The sequence below is a fragment of the Salmo salar genome, chromosome 12, assembly GCF_965601325.2.
Source record: "Salmo salar chromosome 12, fSalSal1, whole genome shotgun sequence".
NCBI classification, from domain to species: domain Eukaryota; kingdom Metazoa; phylum Chordata; class Actinopteri; order Salmoniformes; family Salmonidae; genus Salmo; species Salmo salar.
Window position 1 is genome coordinate 91757796 of NC_138302.1, and position 13708 is coordinate 91771503.

Below are 13708 nucleotides of genomic sequence, written 5' to 3' on the forward strand. Positions count from 1 at the left end.
GTTTCTCTCTTCTGTGACTCATCAAAGCTCTAAATAACTTCTGGATGCATGTTGGCACTTATCATTCAGGGATCAATTAATATGATTGCAGAGAGGAGCACTGTGCTTAAAGTGCTATTGATTGCCCGGAGGTCCGGACCTCACGCCAGTCCTCATTAGTCTCTCCTTCCTGCTGACGTGGGTGCTGGGGGATTCTAACTGATGACAATCCTAATATACATTGTTTAAGTGAAACGTATTGATCACAGGTGTTGGGAGCCATTTGGTCCAGCTGTCTGGACCAGCACAGCAGGGCAACACTGCAAGAGAAAGAGGAGAAGCTTCTATCTAGCTGGCACATTGAGACATTATCCTGACTATACTATTAATACTTTGCATCCTCTCCACTGATCTCAAAGAGATCCTAATGAGCCTGATGGTACACTATATATACAAAAGTATGTGGACACCACTTCAAATTATTATTATTATTATTATTATTATTAGAATATATACAGTACTAGTCAAAACTTTGGACACACCTACTCATTCCAGGGTTTCTATTTATTTTTACTATTTTCTATATTGTAGAATAATAGTGACATCAAAACTATGAAATAACACAAATGGAGTAATGTAGTAACCAAAAAAGTGTTAAACAAATCAAAATATATTTTATATTTGAGATTCTTCTAAGTAGCCATCCTTTGCCTTGATGACAGCTTCATGAGGTAGTCACCTGGAATGCATTTAAATTAACAGGTGTGCTTAAAAGTTCATTTGTGGAATTTCTTTCCTTCTTAATACGTTTGAGCCAATCAGTTGTGTTGTGATAAGGTAGGGGTGGTACAGAACATAGCCTTATTTGGTAAAAGACCAAGTCCATATTATGGGAAGAACAGCTCAAATAAGCAAAGAGAAACGACAGCCCATCATTACTTTATTACATGAACATCAGTCAATCCGGAAAATTTCAAGAGCTTTCAAAGTTTCTTCAAGTGCAGTCGCAAAAACCATCAAGCACTATGATTAAACTGGCTCTCATGAAGACTGCCACAGGAAAGGGAGACCCAGAGTTACCTTCATTAGAGTTAACTGCACCTTAGATTGCAGCCCAAATAAATGCCTCACAGAGTTCAAGTCACAGAAACATCTCAACATCAACTGTTCAGAGGAGACTACATGAATCAGGCTTTGGTGGTCGAATTGCTGCAAAGAAACCACTACTAAAAGATACCAGTAATAAGAAGAGACTTGCTTGGGCCAAGAAACATAAGCAATGGACATTAGACCGGTGGAAATCTGTCCTTTGGTCTGATGAGTCAAATGTGCAATTTTTGGTTCCAACCGCCGTGTCTTTGTGAGACGCAGAGTAGGTGCACAGATGATCTCCGTGTGTGTGGTTCCCACCGTGAAGCATGGAGGAGGAGATGTGCCGGTGTGGGGGTGCTTTGCTGATGACACTGTCAGTGATTTATTCAGAATTCAAGGCACACTTAACCAGCATGGCTACAACAGCATTCTGCAGTGATACGCCATCCCATCTGTTTTGCGCTTAGTGGGACTATCATGACAATGACCCAAAACACACCTCCAGGCTGTGTAAGGGCTTTTTGACCAAGAAGGAGAGTGATGGAGTGCAGCATCAGATGACCTGGCCTCCACAATCCCCCGACCGCAACCCAATTGAGATGGTTTGGGATGAGTTGGACCACAGAGTGAAGGAAAAACAGCCAACATATGCTCAGCATGTGCTCAGCACTCCTTCAAGATTGTTGGAAAAGCATTCCAGGTGAAGCTGGTTGAGAGAATGCCAAGCGTGTGCAAAGTTGTCATCAATGCAAAGGGTGGCTACTTTTTTAATATATATTTTTTTGGTTTAACACTTTTGTTGGTTACTACATGATTCCATATGTGTTATTTCATAGTTTTGATGTCTTTACTATTATTCTACAATTTAGTAGAGAATGAAAAACCTTGAATGAGTAGGTGCGTCCAAACTTTCAACTGGTACTGTATATTTTTTGGAACCATTGGAACCCTAATCTGGGGAATAGTTACAGAGGAAAAGAGGAGGGATGAATGAGCCAGTGGATTTGGCTATTTCAGCAACACCCGTTGCTGACAAAAATTGGCAGTAGAATGGCTTCACTGAAGAGCTCAGTGACATTCAATGTGGCACCGTCATAGAATGCCACCTTTCCAACAAGTCAGTTCATCAGATTTCTGCCCTGCTAGAGCTGCCCCGGTTAACTGTAAGTTCTGAAGTGGAAACATCTAGGAGCAACACCGGCTTTGCCGCGAAGTGGTGGGACACACAAGCTCACAGAATGGGACCACCGAGTGCTGAAGAGCGTAGCGCGTGAAAATTGTCTGTCCTCGGTTGCAACACTCACTACCGAGTTCCAAACTGCCTCTGGAAGCAACATCAGCACAACAGCTGTTCCTTGGGACCTTCATAAAATGGGTTTCCATGACCGAGCAGCCGCAAACAAGCCTAAGATCACCACCCCGGTTAACTGTATACCAAGTATACCAAGCGTAGGCTTGAATACCAAGCATAGGCTGGAGTGGTGTAAAACTTGCCGCCACCAGATCGGTGTGAAAGAACTTCACTAGCCTGCACAGAGCACTGACCTCAAACCCATAGAACACCTTTGGGATGAATTGGAACGCTGACTGTGAGCCAGGCCTAATCGCCCAACATCAGTACCGAACCTTACTAATGCTCTTGTGGCTGAATGGAAGCCGCAGTAATTTTCCAACATCTAAGTGGAAAGCCTTCCCAGAAGAGTGGAGGCTGTTATAGCAGCAAATGGGGAACCAACTCCACATTAATGCCCATGATTTTGGAAGGAGATGTTCAACGAGCAGGTGTACACATATTTTTGGTCATGTATACACTGTGCATTCGGAAAGTACAGACCCCTTACCTTTTTCCACATTTTGTTATGTTACAGCCTTTTCTAAAATTGATAAAATAAATACAAATCTCATCAACCTACACACAATACACCATAATGACAAAGCGAAAACAGTTTTTTAGTTATTTTTGCAAATGTGTAAAAAAATATGTTTTTACAACTTATTTGGAGTCGACCTGTGGTAAATTCATTTGTTTGGACATGATTTGGGAAGGCACATGCCTGTCTATATAAGGTCCCACAGTTGACAGTGCATGTCAGAACAAAAACCAAGCCATGAGGTCAAAGAAATTGTCTGTAAAGCTCCGAGACAGGATTGTGTCGAGGCACAGATCTGGGGAAGGGTACCAGAAAATGTCCCCAGTGGCCTCCATCATTCTTAAATTGAAGAATTTTGGAACCACCAAGACTGTTCCTAGACCTGGCCGCCCGGTCAACCTGAGCAATTGGGAGAGAAGGGCCTTGGTCAGGGAGGTGACCAAAAACCTGAATGTCACTCTGACAGAGCTCCAGAGTTCCTCTGTGGAGATGGGAGAACCTTCCAGAAGGACAACCATCTCTGCAGCTCTCCACCAATCAGGCCTTTATGGTAGAGTGGCAAGACAGAATCCACTCCTCTGTAAAAGACACATGACAGCCCACTTGGATGTTGCCAAAATGCACCTAAAGCTCTCTCAGACCATGAGAAAAAAAATTATCTGTCTGATGAAACTGAGATTGATCTCTTTGGCATGAATGCCAAGTGTCATATCTGGAGGAAACCTGGCACTATCCCTAATGTGAAGCATGGTGGTGGCAGCATCATGCTGTGGCAATGTTTTTCATTGGCAGGGACTGGGAGACTAATCAGGATCAAGGGAAAGATAAACAGAGCAAAGTACAGAGAAATCCTTGACGAAAACCTGCTCCAGAGCGCTCAGGACCTCAGACTGGGGCAAAGGTTCATCTTCCAACAGGACAGCGACCCTAAGAACACAGCCAAGACAATGCAGAAGTGGCTTTGGGACAGCCAGTGCAGCGACGCTCTCCATCCAACCTGACAGAGCTTGAGAGGATCTGCAGAGAAGAATGGGAGACTCTCCTCAAATACAGGTGTGCCAAGCTTGTAGCGTCTTACCCAAGAAGATTCAAGGCTGTAATAGCTGCTAAATGTGCTTCAGCAATATACTGAGTAAAGGGTTTGAATACGTATGTAAATGTAATATTTCCGTAATTGTTTTTGTATACCTTTGCAAAAATGTCTAAATACCTGTTTTTGCTTTGTCATTATGGGGTATTTGTGTGTAGATTGATGAGGGAAAAAAACAACTGAATCCATTTTAGAATAAGGCTGTAATGTAACAAAATGTGGAAAATGTCAAGGGTTCTAAGTACTTTTCCAAATGCACTGTTTAACAGGGAATCTAGCCCATCTACAGTATGGGCATCCTGCCCATCTACAGTATGGGCACCAGGACCATCATATTTCTCACACTTCACTTCCACCTTCTCCCAATATGCTGAGGGTGTAGTCTGAGGGTATAGGATCAGCAGTCAGCCAGCTTATGGCCTTTTCTTTGTTGTATGTAGTTACCAGCCAAGGCTCGCCTCACCCCTCACCTCACCCCTGTAACCCACACCCTAATCTCCCTCACCTTGCCCCCTACCCCCTCCCTACCGTGCACACTGCTTGGTGTGGGGTTTGACTCCTGAGTCAGTGACCTTGACCCGTAGAGGGCTGCTGAGGCCTGAGGTTTAATCAGTAGTTTTCACAGGTTCCTCTCCTCACAGCTCTGGCTGCATGCTGCCAGCTGCACCTTAATGAGTAAACCCTTCCAGTCTTCCAGCTATCCAGCCCAGACCCAACCCTGTACGGTAGCTCTGTTGCGCTGGCTCTCCTTCTCTCAGACCACAAATAGCCTGGTGGGCGTGCTGGGGGTGGAGGCGCAGCCGATGAACCGGGTGACTTGGCAAAGCTAGCCATGCAGGGCTAGCAGACATGGCTGCTCGGTTTGGAGGTTGAAGCGCTGAAGCAGTAAGTTCTCTGCTGTGGAGTGCTCAGTACTTTTTAGTGAACAAGTTGATCAAATTATTATGGCGAAATCACAGGTAGCTATTGTTATGACATTTCACAGTTCTCTGAATCTATTGTGTGTTCTCAAATTCTCAACTCTGACATTCGATTGTTCTGTTTATCTCCCAGTGTAACAGAGTGACTGAGTGTCACAGAGCTTTACTGGACCGTTATTGATTCCGTATCAGTCACACACAGCTATCTCCCCCTCTTCAAAAAAGTTGGAATACTCAATTTGAGCAATTGAAACTATGACCCAGGGGTATGCCTGTGGCTTAAAGATAATCACATCACAGGCGAAGACCCTCACCTGTGTTTGCATCAGTAAGGTTGTGTTGGCTGGAAAGCACTCAATCACCAATTGTTAACTGGCCTTTTGTTGGAATTTGAATTGCCCCTTATTGATTGGAAGCAAAATGTTTTTAATGTTGTAGATTAGATTTTTGGATTGCTCACTAATGACAAGATGGAGGCCCATTTTCAATCTATTTTCAATTCAGGTCCCAAATTGAAAATCTTTACAGGCGTAATTAAGGCTGATCTGAAAATAACACTGAAACTTTTAATCGTTTTCCCCCTTGACAATGATGTGTAAAAAACGAAAGACTTTCACGTAGGCCTACTAAGAAGGAAGGTAATGAATATAAAATAGACACAAATAGATTTTTTTTTTTATTATCTAAAAAGACAACTGTGTACATGAAGGATATCATCACCCGCAGTAAATTATTATTCTAAATATTAAAAAGCTCATTCTTTAAATGGTATAACACAGGTCATACTGTTATAGATGTAAACTCAATTGACACAATAATTCTGTGATCTTTCAGTCCACGATTACTTACATCAAAGGAGGCATTTAAAAACACATCATTGACAACCTATTTCTGTTAACGTTGCTGTGGATTGATGCTTTGCTAGTTCAAACATCTCCACAAAAAAAAGTCTACATTTTATACTTGGAATTAATAATTCAGCACCAATCTATAAGGGGTATTTTTATATCCCTTACTTCAAGAAGCAATGACTATATTGTCCGTGTTCTCACCACTGAAATTGTGGCCCTCTCAGCTTTTAAAGAAGGATTTTCCCTATGCATAATTCATCAGTTGCAGGAAAGAAAAGGCCCCCTACGTGGAGAACAATTTAAGCATGAAAGTACACGAGAGATGTATCTTTGCAGTGAGCTGCAGGTCAGCTATATAGAGGTCCCTGCCTGGTAGGTTCTAATACACTTCCTCCTCCCCACTCTTTTCTGGATTTTTTAAAGGCCATTTAAGATCAGGAGGGATATTCCCAATCAATATACTCATTGCTTTAGTGGGATTAGACTCTGAAGTGTACATACTGTAGAAAGATTTCTTATAGACTCTGTAGGGTACAAACAAAGATGTGTCTGATAGACTCTGTAGGGTACATACAAAGAGTATGTGTTTCAAAGCCTCTGTAGGGTACAGTCTTTGTCTTCCTGTATCCCTCAAATTCAGATATGGACCTCAAAGCCAGTTACACTGCTTTTTTCATGCTCTGCCCTATTCTGACCAGAGCCCAATGTGGCAGCCCTATGTGACTGTTCAAACCTGGGCCAAACATACAAAGTGCACTAATGAGAATAGGGTCATTTGAGATCTGTCCTTGCAGACACAGCTGTAGCTTACAGTATTTGTTCTGCAGGAGCTGGAGTGTTGAACATGATTCTAACATGGAACCACCTCTGTGTTTGCAGTGCATGTCAAAGCAGGGACCTGTGAAGTGACCGCCGCCCACCGCTGCTGCAACAAGAACAAGATCGAAGAGAGATCCCAGACGGTGAAATGTTCCTGCTTCCCCGGACAGGTTGCCGGGACAACAAGAGCGGCCCCATCTTGTGTGGACGGTACGGTCGTTGTTTTTTCTCTCGTATTTTTGAATTTTTATTGACAGGATTAACACCACAGTAAGAGGCTGTATATTGTACCAACATTGGTCTAGTTTCACTCATGTATCACTTAGAAATAGTGTTGTTTCAAATGCTTTTTTCAAATTTTCTAAATGTGTTACCCGTTTAAGATGCCAGGAGTATGTGCACGCCACTACTTCACAGGAAAGACATTTTAACGTTTTTTTTAAAGACTTTTTTTAATATATGCGTTTTTTGGCCGAAATGCCTTCTGGAACATGTGAACTTTCATGTGCCTTAATAGCAAACTTGTATGCCATCTGTAAATTTGAATACAATTTTTAAATTCTGAGCCTAGTTGGTTTAGCCACGGAAAAATACAGGAACCTTCCTGCTATCCATTATTGGCTGAGAAAATGGATAAGCTGGACATGTCGAGAGATGAGTTCGGATTGGTCTGCCATGTAACATGCTTCTGTCTACAACATGAGCTGCTCAATATGTGTGGATAATCCTTTCTACCGCAGCATTCTTTTTTAAGATATCATGAATAACTGAAAAGGTGTTGCATTGCTGCCCTGAAGTTAATTGCGCTATTGACAAAGATCAGTGGGAAAAGGTTGTGATGGACTACTTTCTGGAGGATGATTGTGCCATGTTGACTCTCCCTGACTAAATCAGACGATGAGGAAATACCTGATTTAGGTAAAAAAACATTTTCATTGAACTAGAAATTGTAGAGTCTTCTGATGACCGTGATAGGGGAAGAAACAACGATCAACAGTGTTGTTGTCATGGAAGAAGTTGACTGATATTAGTAATCAGTGGAATGCCCGGTGGAAGCAGAGAGATGATTGCCAAATACGGAGAGAGTCAAAAAGAGAACAGAGGAGGCTGTTGTATAAAACACCTGTCTCTGGATTACATCTTCAAATTAAGGGCAACCATGGCATCTATGACAGAGGGAGAAGTGTTCATCAATGTATATGGGTAAGAGTTTAGCTACATTTTCAGATATTATACGTTTCAAATTTTTTCAGAAACTTGTTTTTCATTGCAAGTTAAAGCGTACTGTTAGCTAGCTCGCTAGCTAACGTTATGTGTATGATCTGTTTAGTAATATTATTTGTATCTCAGAAAGCCATTTGTATTGCTAGTTATAGCCTAATATTAGCTGGCAAACATTGAACCTAGTTGGTTAGCTTTAGTTACCTGCAGATTCATGCATGGTGCGTGGTATTATGAGTTGGGATGATGATTAATTGTTTAGCTAACACCACTATGCAAGACTCCACTGTGCAAGTAACCATTTCACTGTACCGTTTATACCTTTTGTATCCTGTGCATGTGACAAATAAAGTTTGATTTTATTTGATAGAGTGTGTGTTTACCAGAGACCGTAATGTAAAGTACAACATGACCTGCACCAAAATCAGATTAGGATATAGGCCAATATACTACTACCTTTTGCCTCTACTTTCACCACTTTTAGTCTTGAAATCTTCGGTTGTTTACTACTCTACGTATTCACTCTGTTTAGCACATGGCCTCACATGTGAAACCTTAAAGTAATGGGTGGGGCTAAGGCTTAAGAGGGTGTGAACAATGCTGAATGGTTGTAGACAAAGAAGAGCTCTCCAGTAGGTGTACCAAAAATATAATGGGTCATTTTCTAAAAAGTGGGGTTACAAGTTTATTAACTTTCAATGCAGACTCACTTTCCCGTTGTTCCTCAACTGCAGTGTATGATATACACATTTCTAGCTCTGAGTCTACTTTTATCCAATGTAGAAAATACCATTTCAAATGTTGCTACATAGGACCGAATCCAGGTGGTGGGTCACATTTAGGGTAAGATATTTTCTTCTACTGATCAATCTACTGATCAATCTAACCATTTAATTGGTTAAGAGCTCTTTAGAGTACTTGTCTTAGAGCATTCTGTATGTGATCTGTTTGGGATCAAACCGACCCAGTCAACTTCTTACTGAGCCAGCCAGCTATATGCTGTCTGTCTGCAGTCTGTCTGCTGGATTATGAGACACTAAGACCTGGGGAGCTGCTGCGCTGGCTCGCTGAAGTAGAGAGGGGGACCGGTCATTTAATATCATGTCCTCAGTGGCCCCTCCGACAGGTGAATCGATCCCTGTCTTGTGTTCTGTACTGTAATGGCTCTGACAGGGGCTTCCTCGCGTCTTGACACTGCTTGCTGAAGCATTAGAAATCTCAAGGGAAGCCTTACCCCCTACAGGCCTCCTTAGAGGCAGCTGTAGACCTTGGAGCTCTGCTCCTCCCCCACCTCCACTGTGCCGCTCTGTTTATTCCGCTCCTGCCACTGTGTTCATCGGCTTGACATTGACCCACGGCCTGTAATTCACTTCTGGAAACACACAGCCCTGCCAGGCAGCCAGGCAGCCAGTCAGCTCGCAGTCATGGAGGATCTCTCACTACTGTCATCTATAAGTCTTTGCTAGGTAAAGCCCCGCCTTATCTCAGTTCACTGGTCACCATAGCAGCACCCACCCGTAGCAAGCACTCCAGCAGGTATATTTCACTGGTCATCCCCAAAGCCTATTCCTCCTTTGGCCGCCTTTCCTTCCAGTTCTCTGCTGCCAGTGACTGGAACGAACTGCAAAAATCGCTGAAGCTGGAGACTAATATTTCCCTCACTAACTTTTAACATCAAATATCTGAGCAGTTAACCGACCGCTGCAGCTGTACATAGCCCATCTGTAAATAGCCCATCCAATCTACCTACCTCATCCCCATATTGTTTTTATTTACTTTTCTGCTCTTTTGCACAGCAGTATATCTACTTGCACATGATCATCTGCACATCTATCACTCCAGTGTTAAGTTGCTAAATTGTAATTACTTCACTACTATGGCCTATTTATTGCCTTACCTCCTCATGCCATTTGCACACACTGTATATAGACTATCTTTTTTTCCTATTGTGTTATTGACTGTACGCTTGTTTATTCCATGTGTAACTCTGTGTTGTTGTTTGTGTCGCACTGCTTTGCTTTATCTTGACCAGGTCGCAGTTGTAAATGAGAACTTGTTCTCAACTAGCCTACCTGGTTAAATAAAGGTGAAATAAAAAATAATAATAAAATAAACTGTACTATCATTCATGGAGGATCTCACTTCTCTACTGTCAGTCGTGGAGGATCTCTCACTACTCTACAGTCAGTCATGGAGGATCGCTCACTACTCTACAGTCAGTCGTGGAGGATCTCTCACTACTCTACAGTCAGTCGTGGAGGATCTCTCACTACTCTACAGTCAGTTGTGGAGGATCTCTCACTACTCTACTGTCAGTAGTGGAGGATCTCTCACTACTCTACTGTCAGTCGTGGAGGATCTCTCTACTCTACTGTCAGTCGTGGAGGATCTCTCACTACTGTAATGTCAGTCGTGGAGGATCTCACTACTGTAATGTCAGTCGTGGAGGATCTCTCTACTCTACTGTCAGTCATGGAGGATCTCACTACTCTACAGTCAGTCATGGAGGATCTCACTACTCTACAGTCAGTCATGGAGGATCTCACTACTCTACTGTCAGTCATGGAGGATCTCACTACTCTACTGTCAGTCATGGAGGATCTCACTACTCTACTGTCAGTCATGGAAGATCTCACTACTCTACTGTCAGTCATGGAGGATCTCTCACTACTGTCAGTCATGGATGATCTCTCACTACTCTACTGTCAGTCATGGAGGATCTCACTACTCTACAGTCAGTCATGGAGGATCTCTCACTACTGTCAGTCATGGAGGATCTCTCACTATACTGTCAGTCATGGAGGATCTCACTACTCTACTGTCAGTCATGGAGGATCTCACTACTCTACTGTCAGTCATGGAAGATCTCACTACTCTACAGTCAGTCATGGAGGATCTCACTACTATACAGTCAGTCATGGAGGATCTCACTACTCTACAGTCAGTCATGGAGGATCTCACTACTCTACTGTCAGTCATGGAGGATCTCACTACTCTACAGTCAGTCATGGATGATCTCACTACTCTACAGTCAGTCATGGAGGATCTCACTACTCTACAGTCAGTCATGGAGGATCTCACTACTCTACTGTCAGTCATGGAGGATCTCATGACTCTGCTGTCGTTCATGGGGGATCTCACTACTGTACTGTCAGTCATGGAGGATCTCTCACTACTCTACTGTCAGTCATGGAGGATCTCTCACTACTGTCAGTCATGGAGGATCTCTCACTACTCTACTGTCAGTCATGGAGGATCTCTCTACTCTACAGTCAGTCATGGATGATCTCACTACTCTACAGTCAGTCATGGAGGATCTCACTACTCTACAGTCAGTCATGGAGGATCTCACTACTCTACTGTCAGTCATGGAGGATCTCATGACTCTGCTGTCGTTCATGGGGGATCTCACTACTGTACTGTCAGTCATGGAGGATCTCTCACTACTCTACTGTCAGTCATGGAGGATCTCTCACTACTGTCAGTCATGGAGGATCTCTCACTACTCTACTGTCAGTCATGGAGGATCTCTCTACTCTACTGTCAGTCGTGGAGGATCTCACTACTGCACTGTCAGTCATGGAGGATCTCACTACTCTACTGTCAGTCGTGGAGGATCTCTCACTATTCTACTGTCAGACATGGGGTATCTCTCACTACTGTACTGTCAGTCATGGAGGATCTCACTACTCTACTGTCAGTCATGGAGGATCTCACTACTCTACTGTCAGTCATGGAGGATCTCACTACTCTACTGTCAGTCATGGAGGATCTCACTACTCTACTGTCAGTCATGGAGGATCTCACTACTCTACTGTCAGTCATGGAGGATCTCACTACTCTACTGTCAGTCATGGAGGATCTCACTACTCTATTGTCAGTCATGGAGGATCTCACTACTCTATTGTCAGTCATGGAGGATCTCTCTACTCTACTGTCAGTCGTGGAGGATCTCACTACTCTACTGTCAGGGTGGATCAAAATGCCTTCCATTCACTTTCATTGACATGTTTGTAGAAACAGTCATATTTTTGTTGGTTCAGTTGTTACTGCAGTCTACTAGTGGATGTATCTTTTCACTGCCTTGTAAAGGGCACACATTAACCGTTTGTGTCCCTGTCTTGTTGCCTCTTGCAGCATCCATAGTTGCCCAGAAGTGGTGGTGTCAGATGCATCCATGTATGGATGGGGAGGAGTGTAAAGTTTTGCCTGATCTGAAAGGCTGGAGCTGCAGTACGGGAAACAAAGTGAAGACGACGAAGGTGGGTGCATAATGTAAGCAAATGCATCACATGTACTGTTACACACACATACACACACACACACACACACACACAGAGAAACGTACACACACACACAAACGTACACACACACACACACACACACCACACACACACACACACCATTTTGTTTCTTCTAAATTCCACCATGATGTAGAATCTTCAGTAAGTTAAGGTGTTGATTGGTCCTCTACATAGCCAACTGTAGTCACCTACTGGTTGTGTGTCTGTACCTGTCAGGACGAATACATTCAAAGTTCATATGATCAAAAAGGCTCAATTCTGCTGAGATACAGTCAAATATGTGTATATTGAAGGAGGAGTATCTAGAGGTTGCAGTGAGAGACCCACACACGCAAACTTAGCCACTTATCACGTATTACGTAACACAACGTTTTATTAAGGGTGATAGGTGCAGTACTCGTCACTGCATACTTTACAGAAAGTAGGCTGGCCCTCTTTGAAGTTATGTAGGTCAATTCAATGATTTATTTTATCTGTAAAGCTCTTACAAAAACTCCAGCCGTACCTCACATCAGTGATTCCCAACCTTTTTCGGTTACTGTACCACCAACTGAAATGTGCACTGCCCAGAATACCCCTGATTTACCTTCTAATGTAATGCCTGTGGATAGGCCAAGTACCCCCAGGGGTCCAAGTACCCCTGGTTGGGAACCAGTGCCTCACATAATTAAGGGAATGGCCTTAATTCAGGGACGGCGACCTGTGGAAATCCCTTCGGTCTCCTCAGAGTTGGGTAAATCTGCTTTTAGTTTCTTTGCACCAATGTTTTTATTTCACCTTTATTTAACCAGGTAGGCAAGTTGAGAACAAGTTCTCGTTTACAACTGCGACCTGGCCAAGATAAAGAAAAGCAGTGCGACACAAACAACAACACAGAGTTACATTCACATTTTAGTCATTTAACAGACGCTCTTATCCAGAGCAACTTACAGTAGTGAATGCATACATTTCATTTCATTAATTTTTTTGTACTGGCCCCCCGTGGGAATCGAACCCACAACCCTGGCGTTGCACACACCATGCTGGCATGGCAAACAGCATGCTCTACCAACTGAGCCACAGGGAATAAATAAGCGTAGAGTCAATAACACAATAGAAAAAAAGATAGTCTATATACAGTGTGTGCAAATGGCATGAGGAGGTAAGGCAATAAATAGGCCATAGTAGCGAAGTAATTACAATTTAGCAACTTAACACTGGAGTGATAGATGTGCAGATGATGATGTGCAAGTAGATATACTGCTGTGCAAAAGAGCAGAAAAGTAAATAAAAATAATATGGGGATGAGGTAGGTAGATTGGATGGGCTATTTACAGATGGGCTGTGTACAGCTGCAGCGGTCGGTTAGCTGCTCAGATATCTGATGTTAAAAGTTTCAGCGATTTTTGCAGTTCGTTCCAGTCATTGGCAGCAGAGAACTGGAAGGAAAGGTGACCAAATGAGGTGTTGGCTTTGGGGATGACCAGTGAGATATATCTGCTGGAGCGTGTGCTATGGGTGGGTGTTGTTATCGTGACCAGTGAGCTGAGATAAGGCGGAGCTTTACCTAGCATAGACTTAT

The 13708-nt window shown here is 43.1% G+C and overlaps 1 protein-coding gene across 2 annotated transcripts in view; it reads left to right on the plus strand.

The window, feature by feature from the left end:
- The window catches only part of LOC106566044 (chemokine-like protein TAFA-2), a 146051-nt gene that overhangs the window by 108150 nt on the left and 24193 nt on the right, over positions 1-13708 (plus strand). The window contains exons 3-4 of one of the 2 annotated variants that reach the window (XM_082959418.1): positions 6683-6832; positions 11981-12118. In XM_082959418.1, coding sequence (XP_082815544.1) covers positions 6683-6832; positions 11981-12117 — 287 coding nt within the window. In that variant the 3' untranslated portion in view covers position 12118. The remainder of the gene's footprint in view (positions 1-6682; positions 6833-11980; positions 12119-13708) is intronic. The other variant, XM_014133851.3, reaches the window with a different exon arrangement.